Source organism: Balaenoptera acutorostrata, chromosome 19 (assembly GCF_949987535.1).
Source record: "Balaenoptera acutorostrata chromosome 19, mBalAcu1.1, whole genome shotgun sequence".
Lineage (NCBI taxonomy): Eukaryota > Metazoa > Chordata > Mammalia > Artiodactyla > Balaenopteridae > Balaenoptera > Balaenoptera acutorostrata.
Window position 1 is genome coordinate 36,580,312 of NC_080082.1, and position 20,203 is coordinate 36,600,514.

The 20,203-nt window shown below is 36.4% G+C and overlaps 1 protein-coding gene across 4 annotated transcripts in view; it reads right to left on the reverse strand.

Moving 5' to 3' along the window:
• Window positions 1-499: 499 nt before the first annotated feature.
• Window positions 500-20,203, reverse strand: part of PHKB (phosphorylase kinase regulatory subunit beta) — a 194,881-nt gene continuing 175,177 nt past the window's right edge. For all 4 annotated transcript variants that reach the window (XM_057533263.1, XM_007167634.2, XM_007167636.3 and 1 more), the window contains 5 exons: window positions 14,750-14,884; window positions 8,271-8,400; window positions 4,086-4,193; window positions 2,046-2,186; window positions 500-1,394 (listed from right to left, as the gene is read on the reverse strand). In XM_057533263.1, coding sequence (XP_057389246.1) covers window positions 1,257-1,394; window positions 2,046-2,186; window positions 4,086-4,193; window positions 8,271-8,400; window positions 14,750-14,884 — 652 coding nt within the window. In that variant the 3' untranslated portion in view covers window positions 500-1,256. The remainder of the gene's footprint in view (window positions 1,395-2,045; window positions 2,187-4,085; window positions 4,194-8,270; window positions 8,401-14,749; window positions 14,885-20,203) is intronic.

Sequence of the window (20,203 nt, forward strand, 5' to 3'; positions counted from 1 at the left end):
GTATGATTTCTTATGCAGGATCTAGGCAGTGTACCGCAAAGTTATGAGGAATGTGCCTGACTCTTCAGATTTTTTCATGTGCTCCTGCATCCATTTATTTGATATCAATTTGACTTGTCACTGAAGCTACTTTGTCCTTTCTTTCTTAGATCCTTTCAAGACTTTACAAATGGGCTGCATTTTTTGTGACAAGTTTGACTTCTCAGGTGAAACTCAATAATAAGACTGGTCAGAAAAATGACTCTCTTTGGGGCCAGGGCTCAAATTAATGGGCTTCACTGTAATATTCAGTAAGGAAATAAATTCATAAAATTTAAATGTTTAATCTACTTTATATTTTTATTGACATTTGCTTAAGTAAATTTGGTGACAAAATGTGTGTAATTGTAGGTACCATAGATTCTCTTCCATTTCATCTCCTGATCAATTAAATGAAAATATTCAGGAGTAATAAACTTGATACTGTGAAAAATGGGAACAAAGAATGTATCCAGATATATTCATTAATTCAGAAATAAAATTTAATGACTTTTAATTTTGTTTTTTATGAGTACAAACTAGGTTAACAGTCCACACTTCTGAATAATCTTACTTAAATTCTGTTTTTAGTAAGGGCACAAAGAAAATATTTGATCAGGCATAGATTTATTATTTTAGTTCAACCACTACAGTTAGCACAAATACAAAACCACAATCATGTTTACAAGGCAAAAATTGTACAATAGCTCTGTATACTAAAATATTATCAATAATGCAGTTTGAGAATCAAAATATCAGCTGGATGATTTTGCTTTTAAGATGCATACTGGTATCTTTTTCTAGCACTATAATGCCACTTAAAAAAATTTACCTTTCCACATATTTTCATTCCTAGTACGCGTAATTAGTTGGGAAATTCATTTAATTGGCAGTAAGGTGGGAATTTAGTCCAAAGTGCAAATACTCATTTTGAGGAGCTGTGTAATCATAAAACATGCAGTGGTGAACTTTCAATTCATAAACAATTACTATTGTTCAGTAAAGATTATTATTGTAGTGGGCATAATCATGAGAACTTATTTTCACTTGATTATAAGCAGTTCTTACCATCAGATTGCTTATGGCATGCAAGAGGTCCAATAACTCTGCCAAGGGTGTGGCAACCACTCACCAGCATGATCAGCCCACACATTAACGGCTGCCTTGATTAAGCTTCAACACAAACTTCACACACTTCTGGAAAACCTGCCTCAACAGAGTCTCTAACACCTTCCTCACTAGCTAACCAGACACGGGTCATCATTGCTTGGCTTGACTTCTCCTTCCAGCAGCAAATTCATCACAACCTTTGTCAAATAGCTGCATGTTCCTCTTTTTCCCAGGGGGGGAGTATTGTAAAAGGAAGTCATGTCATCCTACAAAGGAAAACAATAAGCAAGTTGTTTGATTTTTTGTTTGTAAAGAGTTGACAGGTAAAGTCAGTGTCAGCCTAGAGGGAAAAATAAATTCACAGAAATATTTCCTCATGGAAAAGATGAGCTTCTTGAGTTTTTCTTTTATTTTCATGAGGTGTCTTCTCAGCATATAAAACAAAGACAGACATTTTTAGTATTCTTCTCTTTGCTGATAATTTTTATTTACTTAGGGAAACTTTTTACTGACAAGCATAAAATATTAAACAGAGAGCCTGGAAGGGACTATATTAGGTAGTACATAGTGCCAATGTAGCCTGTTACTCACTCCCATCCTCCCCAGAATTTAATTTTATAGCCTTCTGGAATCTATGGCTCTTTTCTGGTAAAACACATTTTAACTGCTAACTATAAAAAGGAAAATTTATCTCTTCTTAGATTTCTTTTTAGTTAGAACTTCATAGCTGAATTGACTAGTAATTAACTAAAAAGTAACATTAATTCCTTAAATAAATCAGACTTCCCTCTGCCTCTCAAGTACTCTATTTTGTACTCCGTAAATCTGTTTCATAAATTAAATGATAAGAGATTAGGGATATTTTGAAGAATTGAGACAAAAAAGCAATTCTACAAAAAGCTATTTTGTCTACTTACTTGTTTTTCAACTTCTTTTAGCTGACTCTCATCTTTTTGAAATTCATGAAATGCTTCTTTCACCAGTTTGTCTAGATCTACTTTGTCTTGAAATTCTAGCTCAGGGTTTCTTTCCAGTACAGTGGATACAACCATTAGTAACTAGAAGAGACAGACACATTGAAAGCCAATTATATGAACCATAAAAGCGACACAGTCTGGATATGTTTTCATTCTTTACTCAGACTGATGTATGGTCCTCATATTCCACAGTGTGTTCTGTACAATGATAGGCTTTAGGATCATCCATGGATGGAATCTTCCTAATCTTGCCAATTAGTAGCATGAGTTCTGTTTGGAAACCTCACTTTTTTTTTCATTGTATGTATCCCTGTAGCTGTATGGAAATGTTTTTTAGTCACTTAAATAAAACTAATAACTTAGAAAAATGACTTTTCTAATCCTGTCAACAGTACATAGTGCCCTATTCACCCAAAGTGTCTGAACTCTTTCTGGTCTTCAGGCCTTAATCCTTGGTGGCAAGACACCAGAACAGTGTCCAGTGGAGCAGAGGCTGCCTCGGAAGAGGTGGTAGGCAACAAAGCCAGAGAAGGCAGATGAGTTCAGTGGAGATTCTGGATCTAGGCTCAGGATCAAATGACTTGGAGTCTAGCACCCCAAAATGAGTATAATTCTGTGACATCATAGTATTTTTCAGGGGACAGTTATGTTTTAAACAATATACTTAACTCTGACTATGACATGAGTACTATTTGGTTTGTATAAGCTATCTTAGTTTAAGGCATCATCCTATTGTTTGGCTACCCTATACATTTATCTAAGTAGTAATGTTCATTTTATATGACAAACTGTAATATGCAAAGATTGTATCTGAGTATACAATGCTTGGTAAAGACTTTCTCATGATGATTATGGCTCCTAAGTTGGACATGGAATTATGGCCTCATAATTCCCCACTTGGGAATCTTTCTGAATGTATTTTATTGAAATGCTTCCCAAACAGAACTGGAAAGAACCAAAGGAAACAGAAAAATCCAGGGGTCACAATGTGGGAGACCTTGGCGCAGGGCTTTAGTCAAAAGAATTCGAAGTTTTGCTCAAGTACTAAATGTAGATTTCTTCTGCAAAGAGAATGACTTTACTTTAGAGATAACTATGGGCACAAGATACCAAAAGGTTAACAGCACAAGGAAGGCATTCACCCTTCTAAACACCCCGTCTTTAGCCGGGGATTTTAGGAGGTGCCACATCCAGTTCAGCACTCACTGAGAGCTTCTGTGTCAATAAGACATATTACCCACCCTCAAGAAACACAAAGTCTGATGGAGACATCCCCAGAGAAACCGACAAAGTGAGGATGAGCTATAAATTATATCCATTCATTTGAGGGATTCTCTATGTATTTTTTTCCTTTTTTCTTATTTATTTATTTATTTATTTTCTCTCTACGTATTTGATATAATGTTTTAAAATGGCAAAAAAATATGTGTACACATGCGCATGCACGTGTGTGTGTATGCTAGCATTTAACTTTATATGGAGCAATGATAATACACAAAATTACACGCCTTCTCTGTTCACAGAGAGATGTCTAGAAAGGTGTCCCTCAAAATAATAGTGACAATCTATTGTTAGTGGATATAGAGACATTTTTTGGCTTTCTTTTCTATAATTTTCTGAACTATTGAAATTTTGTACAATAGTCATGAGTTATTTCTGTAAACAGAAAAAAAAAAAAAAGACAAATAGAAAAAGGTCACTTCCTCTCTTTCATGGTATCGTTGATGCACTTACTGTGGGGGTGAGTGTGTAGCTGAGAAAGTTGGGCAGTTAGCCTTTCCACCCTGATGGATTTAAGATGTTTGAATTGTTCATGTGCTTCAACTTGGGTCAAGGATGGCCATCTTCTCCAGGACTCAACTGGAGATTTGGGTTAGGTGAGGAGTGGAATTCCTGATCTCTTGGGCAGTTTCCTTATACTAGTTTTCAGGGAACAGATAGAAAGCACTTCTTCAGCAATCTACATTTTAAAATACAAACCTCCACAACTATCTGTCTGTATTTTGGCTGGTCGATATTTCCCAACATGTCTTCAACAAGGAGAGAGAAATTCATCTCATACATGGTCATATCTGACAGGGTTGGTTGCTGAAAGAAATAACTCAATATTAATATGCTGCATTGTTATATCCTGGTTCCCACTTAATAGGAAAATTTGATTTTCTAGTCAATAATCGTTTTCAGCTTCTACAAAACCTTATAGAGCATTTTCAGCTATATGACTATCGGATTTTATATATGTCAAATTACTGAAGCCAACCAGCTGACTATTGTGATAAATTAAACCTCCTGTTTTTAGTAGTTATCTTTACTATATTAATGTTTTTAGGGAAAAGGGACTATATTAGAAAACCACTTCAATACACAAACAGAACAGCCAAAAATTGAGACAACAAATAAGAGTACATATTGCTTTCAGAATTAACACAAGAAGTTATTATGCTTGCTGTCAGACTTCAGCATGTAAGTCACCTGCTATTAAATTAACATCATTTCTGTGGCAGGTCCTTTCTGAGCTGGCAGCATAAAAATGCATACAAATAAGTGAAACAACATTATGTGCAGAAAAAAGCAAAACAAAAAAAATGTTCTCTACTCTACTCCTTATATTTCATTTAAGACAAGAGTATTGCAAAATCTTCCATTCACATTCCACAAACCAAATGAAAGCAGAAAATAAACTCAAATCTGAACCAAATCTGGGCATGGTAGATAATCTTCAAAGGATGGAAGGAAAGGCTCTAAATGTTAGGCTCATATGGTGGAAAGCAGATGGAGTCCCCAGAATTATTACCAGAGATGCAGAGATGATGAGTCATACTTATTTGCTTTTACCTCAGTGATGATTTACAGTGAACTTAATCACAGCCTCAGAACAATGTCTATCTACGTACTACTCAAAATGGGACCCAGCAGAAATGTCTCCTTTCAATCAAATGACAGCAGTGTTATTCTGCTTGGTATAATAATGCCTCAGTCCTATATTCAGTATGGTCCATTTATTGTATTCTGTATTCAGTACAATCCAACATAATGTTAATGTTTACAGGTAGTACCTAATTAGGGGAAAATGAAGCTGGTTGTTCAACAGGGTACGGGCATACCTTGTTTTATTGTGCTTCACTTTACTGCACTTTGCAGATTTTTTTTTTTTTTTTTTACAAATTGAAGGTTTGTGGCAACCCTGTGTTGTTAGATGACGGTTACCAATTTTTAGCAATAAAGTACTTCTTAATTAAGGTACGTACATTGTTTTTTTAGACATAATGCTATTGCACACTTAGTAGACTACAGTATAGTGTAAACATAATTTTTATATGCACTGGAAAACCAGAAAATTTTATGTAATTTGCTTTATTGCAATCGTCTGGAACCAAACCTGCAATATTTGAGATATGCCTGTAATTATAACTGTTTAGATGTCTAGCAATGAGACTAATGGGGTTACAGAAGAAAAGGAAGAACTTGTCATGGGTTCACATCAATTTCCTTTTAATATATCTCATTTGAAAAGTCAACCTAGCTAGTGTGCAATACGATAGTTAAACCTAGAGAAGAGACATCAAGGCTGCCTTATTTTCCAATCTCTGAAAGAAGTGGCAACTGTAGCAGAGAAGTTAAGAGAAAAGGCTCAGAAGTCAAATTGCTGGGGAAGGGGGTTGTACTCTGGGTCAGCTACTTCCTAGATGTGTGACCTTGGAAAAACCACTTAGCTGTGCTTTAGTTTCCTCATGTGTCAAACAGTAACAATAAAGTACCTACCTCAAAAGACCGTTGTGAGGATTAAAGGAGCACTTAGAAAAGTGCCTGGCACATAAAAATACTTAACATGTAGTTGTTGTTAGCAAGGAGAAAATACTAAATGTAAGTGGCCCAGGCAATTAGACAATTAAAAGAATATCTGGTAGGTATTAGCAGGGGTTGGGAAAGAAGCTAACAAAACATTGCCAGAGTCCACTGTACACGGACACAAGGCCTAGCAGAAGAAGCAGGACACGAACAGTAGAGGCCAGCTCCCCACCCACAGGAGACAGAGCTGCCCCATACAACGGTCACAGAGCATCTGGGAAAGGGCTGGAGCACCTATACTGGCAGCCGACAAGAACCACTCAACAGTTTTGTTAATAGCATAAAGAATACTTTTAAAAAGTTCTTATTCATTTTTGAAAATAAATAATAGATTCACAAGTTCAAATTCTGAAAGGTTAAAAAGGGTTTTCAGTGAAAAGCTGCTCTGTCCCCCCAGACCACAGTTCCTTTTCCCAAAGGCAAAGACTAGAACGCTACCAATTTCTCGTGGGTCCTTTCAGAAATACTCTATGTACATATAAACAAAATGAGTATGGGTGTGTGTATTTAAGAATATTTAATTTTCACAGATATAGAGATCAAACTAGTAGTTGCCAGTGGGGTGAGGGAAGAGGAGAGGGGCAAGATAGGGGTAAGGGACTACGAGGTACAAACTATGTATAAAATAAATAAGCTACAAGTATACACTATAGAGCAGCGGTCCCCAACCTTTTTGGCACCAGGGACTGGTTTCATGGAAGACAATTTTTCTACGGAGCGGGGTGGGGGTGGGGGGGATGGTTTTGGAATGATTCAAGCACATTACATTTATTGTGCAGTTTATTTCTATTATTATTACATTGTAATATATAATGAAATAATTATACAACTCACCATAATGCAGAATCAGTGGGAGCCCTGAGCTCGTTTTCACTTGCCACTCCCTGTAGGGTTTTGATATGAGTCTGCAAGCAGTTGATTTATTATGGTCTCTGTGCAGTCAAACCTCTCTGCTAATGATAATCTGTATTTACAGCCACTCCCCAGCGCTAGCATCACCGCCTCAGCTCCACCTCAGGTCATCAGACATTAGATTCTCATAAGGAGCACGCAACCTAGATCCCTCGCACGCGCAGTTCACAGAAGGGTTGGCGCTCCTATGAGAATCTAATGCTGCTGCTGATCTGACAAGAGGTGCAGCTCAGGAGGTAATGCAAGCGATGGAGAGCGGCTGTAAATACAGATGAAGCTTCACTTGCTCGCTCGCCTGCCACTCACCTCCTGCTGTGCAGCCCACTTCCTAACAGGCCATGGACCAGTACCGGTCTGGGGCCCAGGGGTTGGGGACCCCTGCTATACAGCACAGGGAATACAGCCAATATTTTATAATAACTTTAAATAGAGTATAATTTATAAAAATATTGAATCACTATGCTGTACACCTGAAACAAGTATTGTAAATCAAGTATACTTCAATAAAAAAAGAATACTTTGTATAAAGACCTTCATCAAGAATAATTTGTTTGATGTTTCAACACTATAAACAGATACAGTACTCCATTTCTTGACGACCTAATTATTCCCGTTTGTGCATAAGCACAATGATTTAGGTGTCAGGATTAAATAAAATAATTAAATCAAAGAGGCAGGCCAGTTTATATAACTTGGGAAACCATCTAAAGGAGGGAACACTAATTCATTCAGACCAACAGTAAGTTACATCTCAATTAAATAAGTGATTGTCTAATGACCTAAAAAGTTACTGTACTTTTCACATTCAGTGCAGTTCTTAACTAGTAACTTCCTTATCCACAGCGTTACTAAGTCACCTTGTTTCTTAAGACTGATTTGGTTCTGTCTTTTGAAAGTATGTTTTCCTGTTTGTGAGGTCCCCCAGCACTGGCCCATTACAGTTGGTGGTGAAGGAATACCACCACTCAGTAATGTCAATATAAGAAACCCTAAATTCACTAATAAGCAAACAAAGGAAGGATAGATTGCTTGGCAAAAGGTTTGACCATACGGTGTCTTTAAACTGAGAACTTCCTTGAAACATCTGAAATATGATAAAACAAATTTTTTTTTTTTATTGAAAACAACTTTCAAGCAAAATATCCATTTGTAAAACAAGGCTTTTTTTATAGAGGAACACTAAAACTGAAAAATAAAAGGAACTCAGATTGGGAAAAAATACTTCCAATCCAATTAACCAGACTTATTTTCTCCCTTCAGGTATCTGGATACCCCTACTTTAAATACTCTTAGAAAATGGAATAAGTAGAAAAGTTATTTTCAAAGCAGAGAAGGAAAGAACTCTCTGCTCCTTGAGGTCCCTTTATAAGTCCCTTTACTGACACAAACACAGTGGGGCTGTACCTGGGGCAAATGCCTTCCGGCTACAATGATTCCATTGGGTGTGCGCTCCAGGATCTGCCACACTCGGTCATAGAACTCAGGGGGAGTTCTATTCAAAGATCCATCGATCTGACGCCTGTTCAGCCAACATCTGTAGACCAAAAGAAAATGCCTCAGCGTTGAAAAACAAGCTTGTTCTGGCAGAAAGCAGGGCTTTTATATGGATTAATTGTTCCAATAGAGTGAGCAATAAAAGCCAAATTCCATCAATGATTCTTATCTACCACATCTTACAGAGGTTACTAAATATTTCAAAGTGAAAACAGAGTTTGCAGGAAAGGAGAAAATCCCCAAGATTTAAAGAAATTTTAACAAGCAAAATGTTATTCTCTAGTAAGTTACTTACAACTCACTATGTGATTAAATGACTTTCTAACATGTAAAGCAGCTCAATGTAAAAACACAGCAGCAGTCATTTTCAAAATTAGTTCACATGGTCCTCACATACAATAAAATGTAAGCTCCATGAAGGCATGGGCGTTGTATTGATATATATAACTTGATCATTCCTATACACTTCTCCGAGAAAAGTGCTTAATAAACACCTGATAAGTAGGTGAATGCTCAAAAAAGCATGATGTATCTAATGAAATTACCTTATTTTAAACCTTATGTGTCAATTTAAACCTTATATTTAGTTTTAAACCTTAATTTAAATATGGCCAAAGTACCAGTGCTGAAGAATCAGCTACCAAATTTTACATGTCATAATAATCGACATGTAAGAGTCAAAATTCTAGATCTATTATTTTCATAGATTAAATATTAAATCTTAAAGATATAATAGTTACTTCAATCACAAACTGCTAAAGATGCAGAATTTGCATAATCTGAAAAGAACACACAAATGACACAGTGGTATATTCTTACAAAAGCTGAAGATAGGAACAAGTATAAACTTTTTATACTTGGTATTAAAACAGGCTGCAGAGTAAAATGTGTCATCAACCACAAGGTGGGAATGTAATGACCAACAGTATTTCTAGGTGTGAAGATAGCTATGCATGATACAGTAAACAGAAAAAGACATTTTTGTTCTGGTGAAAGAGGACCAATGAAATTACATCACTACATAAGTGAGGAGGCACTTTTTTGGACATACAGCTTCTTTTGGTAGACCCACACTTGTGTGGCTGGGTTCAGTGCTATGCTAAAGAGAAAAAGCCAAAGGAGTTCCTTCATGACGTTTTATTTTGGATAATGGGTGTGCAAACTGAATATCCTATATTCTGCGTTTGATTTTTTTCCCCCTATTTCCTTTGTTTGGCAACAACAAAAGAGATGTTTTCCGAGTTCTATGAAGTCATGGTTAATACTATAAAAAGGAGATGTTTGCTTAGAACAACATAAAAGGTAGAAATGTGTGAATACTCACAGAGGAGGAATTATTTTAGAAGAATTCTCTTATTTTTACTTTTTTGGCTTTTTATTTTGAAAAAAATTAGACTTATAGAAAAGTAAAAAAAAAAAAATGAAGTTCCTCTTTACTCAGCTTCCTCTACTTGTGTCATCTTACATAACCAATAGCACAACTATTCGAAACCAGAAAATAAACACTGGTACAATACTACTAATCTATGGACCTTATTCAAATTTTGCCATTTCACCACAAATATCCTTGTTTTGGTCCTGGATCCCATCCAGGACCCCACACTGCGTTTAGTTTCCAGGTCTCCTTAGGCTCCTCTACTCTGTGATAGTTCCTCAATCTTCATCTTTCACGACTTTGACATTTTAGAAATGTCAGTTATTTTGTAGAATGTACCTCAATTTAGGTTCGTCTGACGTTTTCTCATGATTAGACTTAGGTTATGCATTTTTCACAAGAATACCCAGAAATGGTTGTACCCTTCTCAGCACATCATATCAGGGGGTACGTGATGTTGATGTATCTTATTACTGGTGATGTTAACCTTGATCATTTGGTTAAGGTGGAGTCTGCTGGGTTTCTGCACTGTAAAGTTACAATTTTTCCTTTTACAATTAAAAAGTATCTTGAATGGAAATACTTTGAAATTATGCAAATTTTCCATTTCTCATCATACTTCTACCTGCTAAATTTAGTGGTTCTTGCCTGCAATAGTTATTACTCTTGTATTTGCCTAACGGTGATTTTTTTTTTTAATGCATTTTTTAAAAAATTTATTTATTTATGGCTGTGTTGGGTCTTTGTTTCTGTGCGAGGGCTTTCTCCAGTTGCGGCAAGCGGGGGCCACTCTTCATCGCGGTGCGCGGGCCTCTCACAATCGTGGCCTCTCTTGTTGCGGAGCACAGGCTCCAGATGCGCAGGCTCAGTAATTGTGGCTCATGGGCCTAGTTGCTCTGCGGCATGTGGGATCTTCCCAGACCAGGGCTCGAACCCGTGTCCCCTGCATTGGCAGGCAGATTCTCAACCACTGCGCCACCAGGGAAGCCCTGGTGATTTTTTTATTTCCATCATTCCATCTATACTTATTAATTGGAATTCCATTGTAATACAAGTCCCTTCTCTCCCATTTATCTATATATATCAGCATGGACTCATGGATATTTATTCTATCAGATGTAATCCAACAGTATTATTATTTATTTTCTTGCTCAAATTGTTCCAGCTTTGGCCATTGAGCCTTCTCCACATTGTCTCCAGCATCCTTCTAACACACCTCTATAATTTTTTGGAGCACTTTCTTACTTTCTGGTACCACAAGATGCTCCAGGTTCGTCTTGTATTTTTCTTGACCCAGCCCTGGAATCAACCATTTCTCCAAGGAACTCTGGTTCCTTTATTAGAAAGTGGTATTTGGAAATCAATATCTGGGCACTAGGTTTGCTCATTGCTATTGGGGTTTCATTGCTTCTAGGTTCTCTCAGTGGACCATTAGGAAAGATATGGATGTATGCTCGCATATACACACCCACATTTATTTCTGTATCTATTTCTGTATTTATACATCTGTGTAAAAATCATGAATTCATACTGATACTCCCAATTCCAGCCCAAAGCCACAGGGTATATTCTAGCCACTCCTCTTTCCTTATTTGTAACTACATTTTCCAACAGTGAACAAAAATCTGGCTCAAATTAGCCACATTTACTTATTTATTTAATATCAGTGTGTGTATGTATACACACCATATATATAACACTATGTATGTAAGTATGTGTGCAAATATATATAAATATATATATATATATATATATATATATATATATAAATTCCAAAATTGCTAATTCCTACCTCTGTGAGAAAAAAATTTATTATACAGAGTATAGGATTTGTGTGCAGTTCTTTTTTGTTTAGCTTTACAGTGTCTAGTCAATGTTTTCCAAAGGTACTTTGGTTAATTCTTGTCGTCCCCTCCCCCTTCAGTGTGGTAATATTATTCATTTGTAATATGGTTAGGGTCAGTTGTTACTGTTTGTATTCTATTTTGGGTACCTTCCACACGTGGATTAATTTTAATTAATTATTTACATTTGGGGAATATAAAACATTACCATAGTTTAAGAGTCAGAGCTATTCAAATGGTATACTCAAATGGAAGGTATATTCAAATGGAAGTATTGCTCAACCCTCAACCCTACTGCACTGTACCTATTTTTTTCATTCTTCCCACCCTGTTCCTCCCCACTCCCTGAAGGTAACCAATTAGTTTCTGATTTATCCTTCCTGTATTTCTTCTGTAAAAATGAGCAGATATCCCCTTCTTTCTTACATGAAGAGTAGCGTACAATACATACTCTTTTGTACTTTGCTGGGTTTTTAAAAAATTTTTATTTTGTTTATTTTATTTCTTTATTTTGGTTGCTCCTGGTCTTAGTGGTGGCAGGCGGGTTCCTTAGTTGCAGCTCACAGGCTCCTTAGTTGCAGCTCACCAGCTCCTTAGCTGCAGCACGTATGTTCCTTAGTTGTGGCACATGTGCTACTTAGTTGCAGCTGGCAGGCTCCCTAGTTGCAGTTCGCGGGCTCCTTAGTTGTGGCATGTGAACTCCCAGCCGCAGCATGCATGTGGGATCCAGTTCCCTGACCAGGGATCGAACCCGTGTTTCCCCACACTGGAAGGCAGATTCTCAACCACTGTGCCACCAGGGAAGTCCTCTGGTTTCTCTTCAGAGTGTATAAACCTTTCGTCTTTTACTCTGCTGTTTTTATGTAACGATATAGCCTAGAAATTATTCCATATCAGTTCATAGAGACCACACTCATTCTTTTTTCACAACTTCATAGTACTCCACTGTGTGGACATACCACAGTTTATTCAAATAATCCCTCATGCATGGGGACTAAGGTCATGGGCATTCCAAAATTTGCAATTATAAACAATGATGCAATGAACAACCCTGTGCATATATATAATATCTATTCATGCTGTTGGAGGCAACCTCCAGGGTGGGTCCCTAAAAGTAAGACTGCTGGGTCAAAGGGTAAGTGCAAATGTAGACTTTTTTTTAGATGTTGTCCAATTCCCATATAGAAGAGTTGTAGTCACCAGCTGTATATGGGAGTGTCTGTTTCTCCCCAGGCTCAGCAAATGTTTGCCACACTGTTTAACTTTGCTAGTCTGATAGATGAGAAATGGTATCTCAATGTGTTTTAATTTACACTTCTCTAATTATGAGTTAGTTTGAACATCTTTCCAAATATTTAAGGTCCATTTTTTAATGTTTTAAATGAACTGATCAATCATATTTTCCCCCATTTTTCTCTTAGGTTTTTAAGATTCTTGGATATTAGCTCTTTGTAACAAATGTTTTGTTCCAGCTTCTCAGTTGTCTTTTGGCATTGTCTATTTTTTCACCATGCAAAATGTTGCTTTTAATTTTTATATAATCTTTTATTGCCCCTGGGTTTGAATCATAGTTAGAAAGTCTTTCCCATACCAAGGTAACAAAGGAATTTACCCATGTCTTCTTTTTTTTTTAATTTATTTTTTTATATTTATTCTATTTTATTTTTGGGGGCTGCGTTGGGTCTTTGTTGCTATGCACAGGCTTTCTCTAGTTGTGGTGAGCTGGGGCTACTCTTTGTTGTGGTGTGCAGGCTTCTCATTGCAGTGGCTTCTCTTGTTGCGGAGCACAGGCTCTAGGCATGTGGGCTTCAGTAGTTGTGGCACACATGCTCAGTAGTTGTGTCTTGCAGGCTCTAGAGTGCAGGCTCAGTAGTTGTGGCACACAGGCTTAGTTGCTCCACGGCATGAGGGATCTTCCCGGACCAGGGCTCGAACCTGTGTCTCCTGCACTGGGAGACGGATTCTTAACCATTGTGCCACCAGGGAAGTCCCAACCCATGTCTTCTTTTAGCACTAGTATGGTTTCATTTTTTTTTTAACGTTTAGATCACTAACCTGTTTGGAGTTTATTCTCGAGTACAGTATAAAGTATGAATTTTATTTCATCTTCTCCAAATGGCTACCCAGTTGTCCCATCACTATTTATTTAAAAAGTCCATCCTTGACCCAATGATTTTGAGATGTCATACATGACATTATCATACATGAAATTTCCATATGTTCTTGGGGGGTCTATTTCTGGACTTTTTATTCTGTTTAACTGTTCTATTTTTCTGTTCATGTACCAGCATCACGTTATTTTAATTATAAAGGCTTTTAAATATTTTTACTGTCTCTCTTAGGGCAAGTCTTTGTTTTATGTTTTCTGGTTATTCTTGCATGTTTGTTTTTCCACAGGAAGTTTAGTATTAACTGGTCTAACTCCATAAAACAGCTTGTTGGAATTTTATTGGAATTTCATTAAACTTGTAACAGACATCTTTAAAATGTTGAGTTTTCCTGTCTAAGAACAAGGATGCTCTTCCATTTGTTCAAATATACTTTTGCAGAAGACTTCTTTTCTAGGTATTTCTAGGCATATAACTCTACCTTGGAAAGTACCAGGCACACAGATAGTGCTCAATAAATGCTTGCTTCAGTAATTTTATTAAAGCACTTTCTGTAATAAAAATAACTCTTCAATTCAATGCAATCTAAGGTATTTGTTTTGCTTTTATTCTAAGGTTAGCACAAGTTAAGTCTAAGACAAGTTTTACCTGAATAAGTTTACAGTCTACTTAGAGAGACAGAGTTACAGGCAAGATATTTAAGTAACATTACCAAATCCAAACTTTTATGCCAAAATGTTGGGAGGAGATGGCGAGTACTACAAAGGATCAGAAAGCGAATTGACCAAAGTGGAATGAAGTGTTACATTCTGCATAGAATAATAAAAATTAAGAAACATTTACAATCTATACCTGAAAAAAGTATAAAATTCAAATCAACACAAAATCATAACTGAAGACAATTTTAATTAGTATCTCTAGGCATGCTGCCCATCTACTGGTCTTTGATACTCTGCTGCATTTTATTTCTTATTAACACCTTACTAATTTCATATATATATATATATATATATATAGTTATTGTAAATCCAGAGTGTCCTGGTAACAAAGGACCCTCATTACCTTCTATTCCGTTGAGGCTGCAGAATATCCAACAGAAGCTGTTTCACTTCACTAGGTGACAACTGATATAAGTCTCTGGCTGGCTTGTATCCGCCACGGATCTGTAGTTCATACTCCATAGCATGGATGATCCACCTGAAACAAAACAGGGAAAGCATGAATCAATAACTCTTGAAATAAAATCACCTTGTGCTTCTTTTGGCAATGCCCTTAACAGCACTGACCCATCCAAAGAGGAATGAAGAAAAGGCCATTTGAATTTCCTGAACTGCTGATATAATTACTTCCATCAAGATTATGTGACATGATCAGACTCTTAAAAATGAGCCCTGCTCGTGCACATGTGGTTAGGTAGTAAAACATGAAAATAGACAGGTACTTAGGTTCTTACCAAATGAGACTGATGAGTAGTGGCTGCCACACTACTATTTTCTTAATACTAGATATATGAAAAAAACAAATAGGATAAAAATAAATCATTTTAAGAAATGGGCTGAGATATGCTATTATATAAACATTCCTTTCCCAGGAAGGACAAGTATTTTTTTACCTACTTCATTTATTTTGTAGTCATTCCCTTATAATTGGAAGGGACAGAGGAGAAATACCTGCCTTTGAAATACAGGCACACAGTTAGTTATAACTTAATTATACTAGTATGTCAGAGAACATACTTTGATCAGTAGATTTCAGAAGAATCTATTCTTTAATAGATATTTAAATGCTGTTCATGTACCTATTATTAAAAAAATCTGTAATAGATATTTAAATGCTGTTCATAAAACACATTTTTATTACAGAAAGAGCTTTAACGTGATTATTTAGGAAAGCATTTATTGAGCACTATTTGTGTGCCTGGTAGTTATATGCCTAGAAATGCCTAAAATATTTCATCATTTTATGTGTAAATAATTTTATTATTTAACTTGAGAAGCTTTTAGTAAGTATTTTTACAGTTTCCTCTCATTTCATTTATTGTATTCTGAGGAAAGAACTCAGATAAACTAGTTATGCAAACCAAAGAAAACTCAGGAAATAATACTATGCCTTAGGGAACCAGAACTCTACAGACCATTAGGAAAAGCTAGGGAATTCGTTTTACACAGCAGATTCCTATGCTTTATCCTTAAATCCTTTGGTGAACACTGAATAGCAAACAGAGACAGAGAACTGCAAAGAACGTGTCTTCATTCACCCAGGCTTTGTCTCCCAAAGGGGGTACTGTGTAGCCAGCCCACAGGTAGAAACGTCTAGTTACAGCAACAAAGATTTAAAGTGGCGAAGTTACTGTGCCCAAATATTTCAGTATCTTTCTCTTATACACTTCTTTGAAAGACTGCCTACAGGTTATTGCAGGTACAGAGATGAAAAAGTTAGGTGGAAATAATCAAAAGATTCAAGTCCTTCTTTCTGCCAAGTTTGGTTTGTAAAACAACAGTGATGCATTCTCATGGAATGACTTTACTGTCTCTCAATGGAAAAAATGGTAAGAAAAATGGTAATCGTTTCCCGTTGAGCAGGAAGTAATATCAACCAAGCATATCACCCTGCCCATTGGGCCAGGCCATAAGCCACAAGGCAGTGTGTCTCCTGTTACTGCTCCAATCCCTCTGATAAGGCAACTCTCAGCTCTTTTTCCTATCCTCTTCACTATTCTTTGTTGTTGCCATTTCTGGAAGTTAGGAATTTAACTAGTCTGCCAGTCAAATGCAGACTATGTTGCATGACACTGAGATAGATTATAAAGGCATGAGAGATACACAAGGATAGAACATAATAATTTAAAAAATATATAACATTACTATTACCACTGATAGTACATGACAAATATTTAATACTTGCTCTTTGGTAAGAACACTAAAGATGACAAGGTATCTACAAACAACAAAATACATGTTTGTGAGCTTCCTGGTATGTGCAACAACAGAATATGTAACGGAGTTAAGATGTACAATTTGCCCTTCTCTCATCAGCTGAAAAGCAAACCTGGACCAAACCTATATTATTGCCAAAGACTAGAATTTATTTACTTGTTCATCTTCATTATTATGAACTACATTTAATCAAAATGTTATACAAGCATAAAAGTCACAAGGATATAGTTACTAGTTACTTTGGATGTTTTGATGTTAAAGTTGCTTATGAAATTAGTTCTTTTAAAAATTTATTTTATTGGAGTATAATTGCTTTACAATGTTGTGTTCATTTCTGCTGTACAATGATATGTGAATCAGCTATATGTATACCTATATCTCCTCCCTCTCGGGCCTCCCTCCCCCACCCCATCCCACCCATCTAGATTGTCACAGAGCACTGAGCTGAGCTCCCTGTGCTATACAGCAGGTCCCCACTCGATATCTATTTTACACATGGTAGTGTATTTATGTCAAACCTAATTAGTTGTTACAGCAACATTTCAGTTACAATAAACTGCTCCACCGACTCTCTTTAAAATATAAAAATTCTATTTTTAATTTTACAGGTTGGACAAAATTGTTTTCTATTTATTATTTTATTTCTTTATTTAACATTTAAAATTTACATTTGAGGCAGCTCAGTATAATAGAAGGAAAATCAAATTGAAAATCTGAAGACCAGCCTTTTGGTGATCCCAAACAACTTAATGTCATGAAAAGAAAAATGGGATAAGGGCTGTTCTAGATTAAAAGTGACTTAAGAGATGTAGCAACTAATGCCATGTGTGGGCCTTCTTTGGGACCTTGGTATTTTTAAAACAAAGTCATTTTGGGGACAACCAGAGAAATACAAATAAAAACAGTGTACCAGGTAATATTAAGGAATTATTGCTAATTTTGTTGGGTGTGATAATGGTACTGTGGTTATTAAGAAAATGTCCTTTTTCTTACTTTAGATATATACTTACTAAAATATTGAGGGGTAAACGTCAAAATGTCATTTGGCTGTAAACTTCCTTTATAATTTACAGCCAAAAAAAAATAAAGCAAATATAGTAAATATAAATTACTAACAATTGCTTATACTCATTTAAATAATGGGTATATAGGAATTTACCAAACTATTCTGTTATTACACATTTAAATATTTTCATAATGAAAAGAAAAAACAATGAAGACAGACCTGAATACCAATTCTGTCACTTACCAACTGAACCCCATTTCCAAGTTATTTTTCTAATGGGAATACTGTATTACTATTACTTGTTCTGCTCATTTTATGAAATTATTTTGAGGAATAAGTAAGACAATGTTATGTTAAAACTGTTAAAATGCTTTTGAAATTATAGAGTTCAATTTTTATGTTCAATTGTTATGTTCAAATTATGTTAGCAAACTCCTTTTATTTGACTTCTCAAACTCAGGTTGGAAGAAGTGCTGCATTGATTTCACTTCAGGAGGTATCCTCTTCTAAAATAAGTAACTAAATTTTTTAAAACACTTACTTTTTAAGGTCCTCCCAAAATCTGAGTTATTAAAACTAAACATTATCTATCACATTTACCTTTTAAAACCTTCAGTACCATAAACAAAGATAGTTGGAGATCTAAATATTTCCCCTCAGGCTTCTATTTACAAAATCTCAGCGGTTCTGTGAGCAAATTGTAGAAAACATTGTACTCAGCAGCCACCAAAGAAAGAAGATGACTTTTTCTTTTTAATAAATTTATTTATTTATTTATGGCTGTGTTGGGTCTTCATTGCTGCATGCGGGCTTTCTCTAGTTGAGGCGAGCGGGGGCTACTCTTTGTTGTGGAGTATGGGCTCTAGGCACACAGGCTTCAGTAGTTGTGGCACGCAGGCTCAGTAGTTGTGGCTCGCGGGCTCTAGAGCGCAGGCTCAGCAGTTGTGGCGCATGGGCTTAGTTGCTCCACGGCATGTGGGATCTTCCCGGACCAGGGATCGAACCTGTGTCCCCTGCACTGGCAGGCGGATTCTTAACCACAGTGCCACCAAGGAAGTCCCAGAAGGTTCATTTGAGCACAAATGAATCTAACTTATTTGTCAGATTGTTAAAAATACATTATTCATTCAAAAATATTGGCCAAGTTAATCTGTTTAGCTTGGAATTCTTTAAAAGACTAAAACAGAAACAGCCAAATAGCCTTATATATGAACAGTCAGACACTTAGAGAATGTAATTAACCAAGTGAGTCACACAGTTTAGAAAATCAAAGACATTTTAATCCATTTTTAGAACTACTAATACAAAACAGCATTAATTCCTTTGCATGGGAAAATCTGGCTTCTTACCCTCATTCCTGCTGACAAAGTCACCAAACCTGATTTGACAATTCCAATGTAAAAGCACTTAATGAGAAATGGGGAAAGCAAGCAAGCAAGCAACTGTGGAAGGTCAAAAGAATGAAGGTTATTCTTGGACCAGATCCTTATAAATTCAGTCTGTCTAAAGAACCAGGGACATGCTCTATTTGAGAATAAGCAAATGAGAGAGAGGCAGATGCACGCTACTGATCAGATCAACCTTCAAACGTAGCATGGTCTGACTTGACAATGAATTCCTCCACACCGCTGGAAAAATGTGAAGCGGCGGCTTAGTATTCCTCTACAGTCCTGGGAATAAGTTTAACCTTCTAAAAACTCTTTTAATGTGAGGTTGGTTAGCATGTTGTGTATGTGTTGGCATTTTCCTTTCCAACCTGCCCCAATTAAAGAGTGAAATATAAAATAAGGTACATGGAAATCTGACATCACTGGTAAATCAGAACAGCTGACATTTTCTGAAAAAAATGTTATAAAGAATAGCACTGATCCATAGCAAGAAACAATTTTTAAAATAATCATTTTGAGGTTATTTCAAGATACTAAGAAGTATTTGCCAATTTTACTGTTAAACAAGTGAACAAATAACTGTCTGTGCAAGCATTTTACTAAGCTATATGATAGGAGATGAAAAGTTGCAAGAAGGGACTGTTCTGCTTGATTCCTACTAATACAAAGAGGGTGACAATTTGATGAGGCAAAAGGAGCTTCCTGTTTGGTAACTGGAGAACAATCACTCACCCACTCTACCTCTGATCTAATCATAACAGAATAGAGGTAGAACTCCATCATCTCACTTCTTTACCTCGTATCAAATGTCAAAAGCAAAGTACTATGAATGAGTATCAAACCATGCTAATGAACTCAACAGCTGCCGTTATCTCCTTTTTCCTTTACTGCACAAGCAATGTTATAGTCTGGTACCTATGACACCAAAGGACTTCTCTTAAGCACTGGGTGTGTGATCCACAGATGCAGCTGTGGGCATTAGAAGACAAGACATGCATGGATCATAACGGCTTACAGAGGATGTCCTGGCAGTATGAAAAGCAGGGATGAAAAAGACTTGATAACATATATCCTCAGGGGTTGTCTCCTGAATGACAGACCTAGAACAGAAAGCAGTTGATTGGAGGTCTTTACAGTAATGGGCCTGTCAGGAACTTGATCTATTTCAACACGAAAGCTGGAGCAC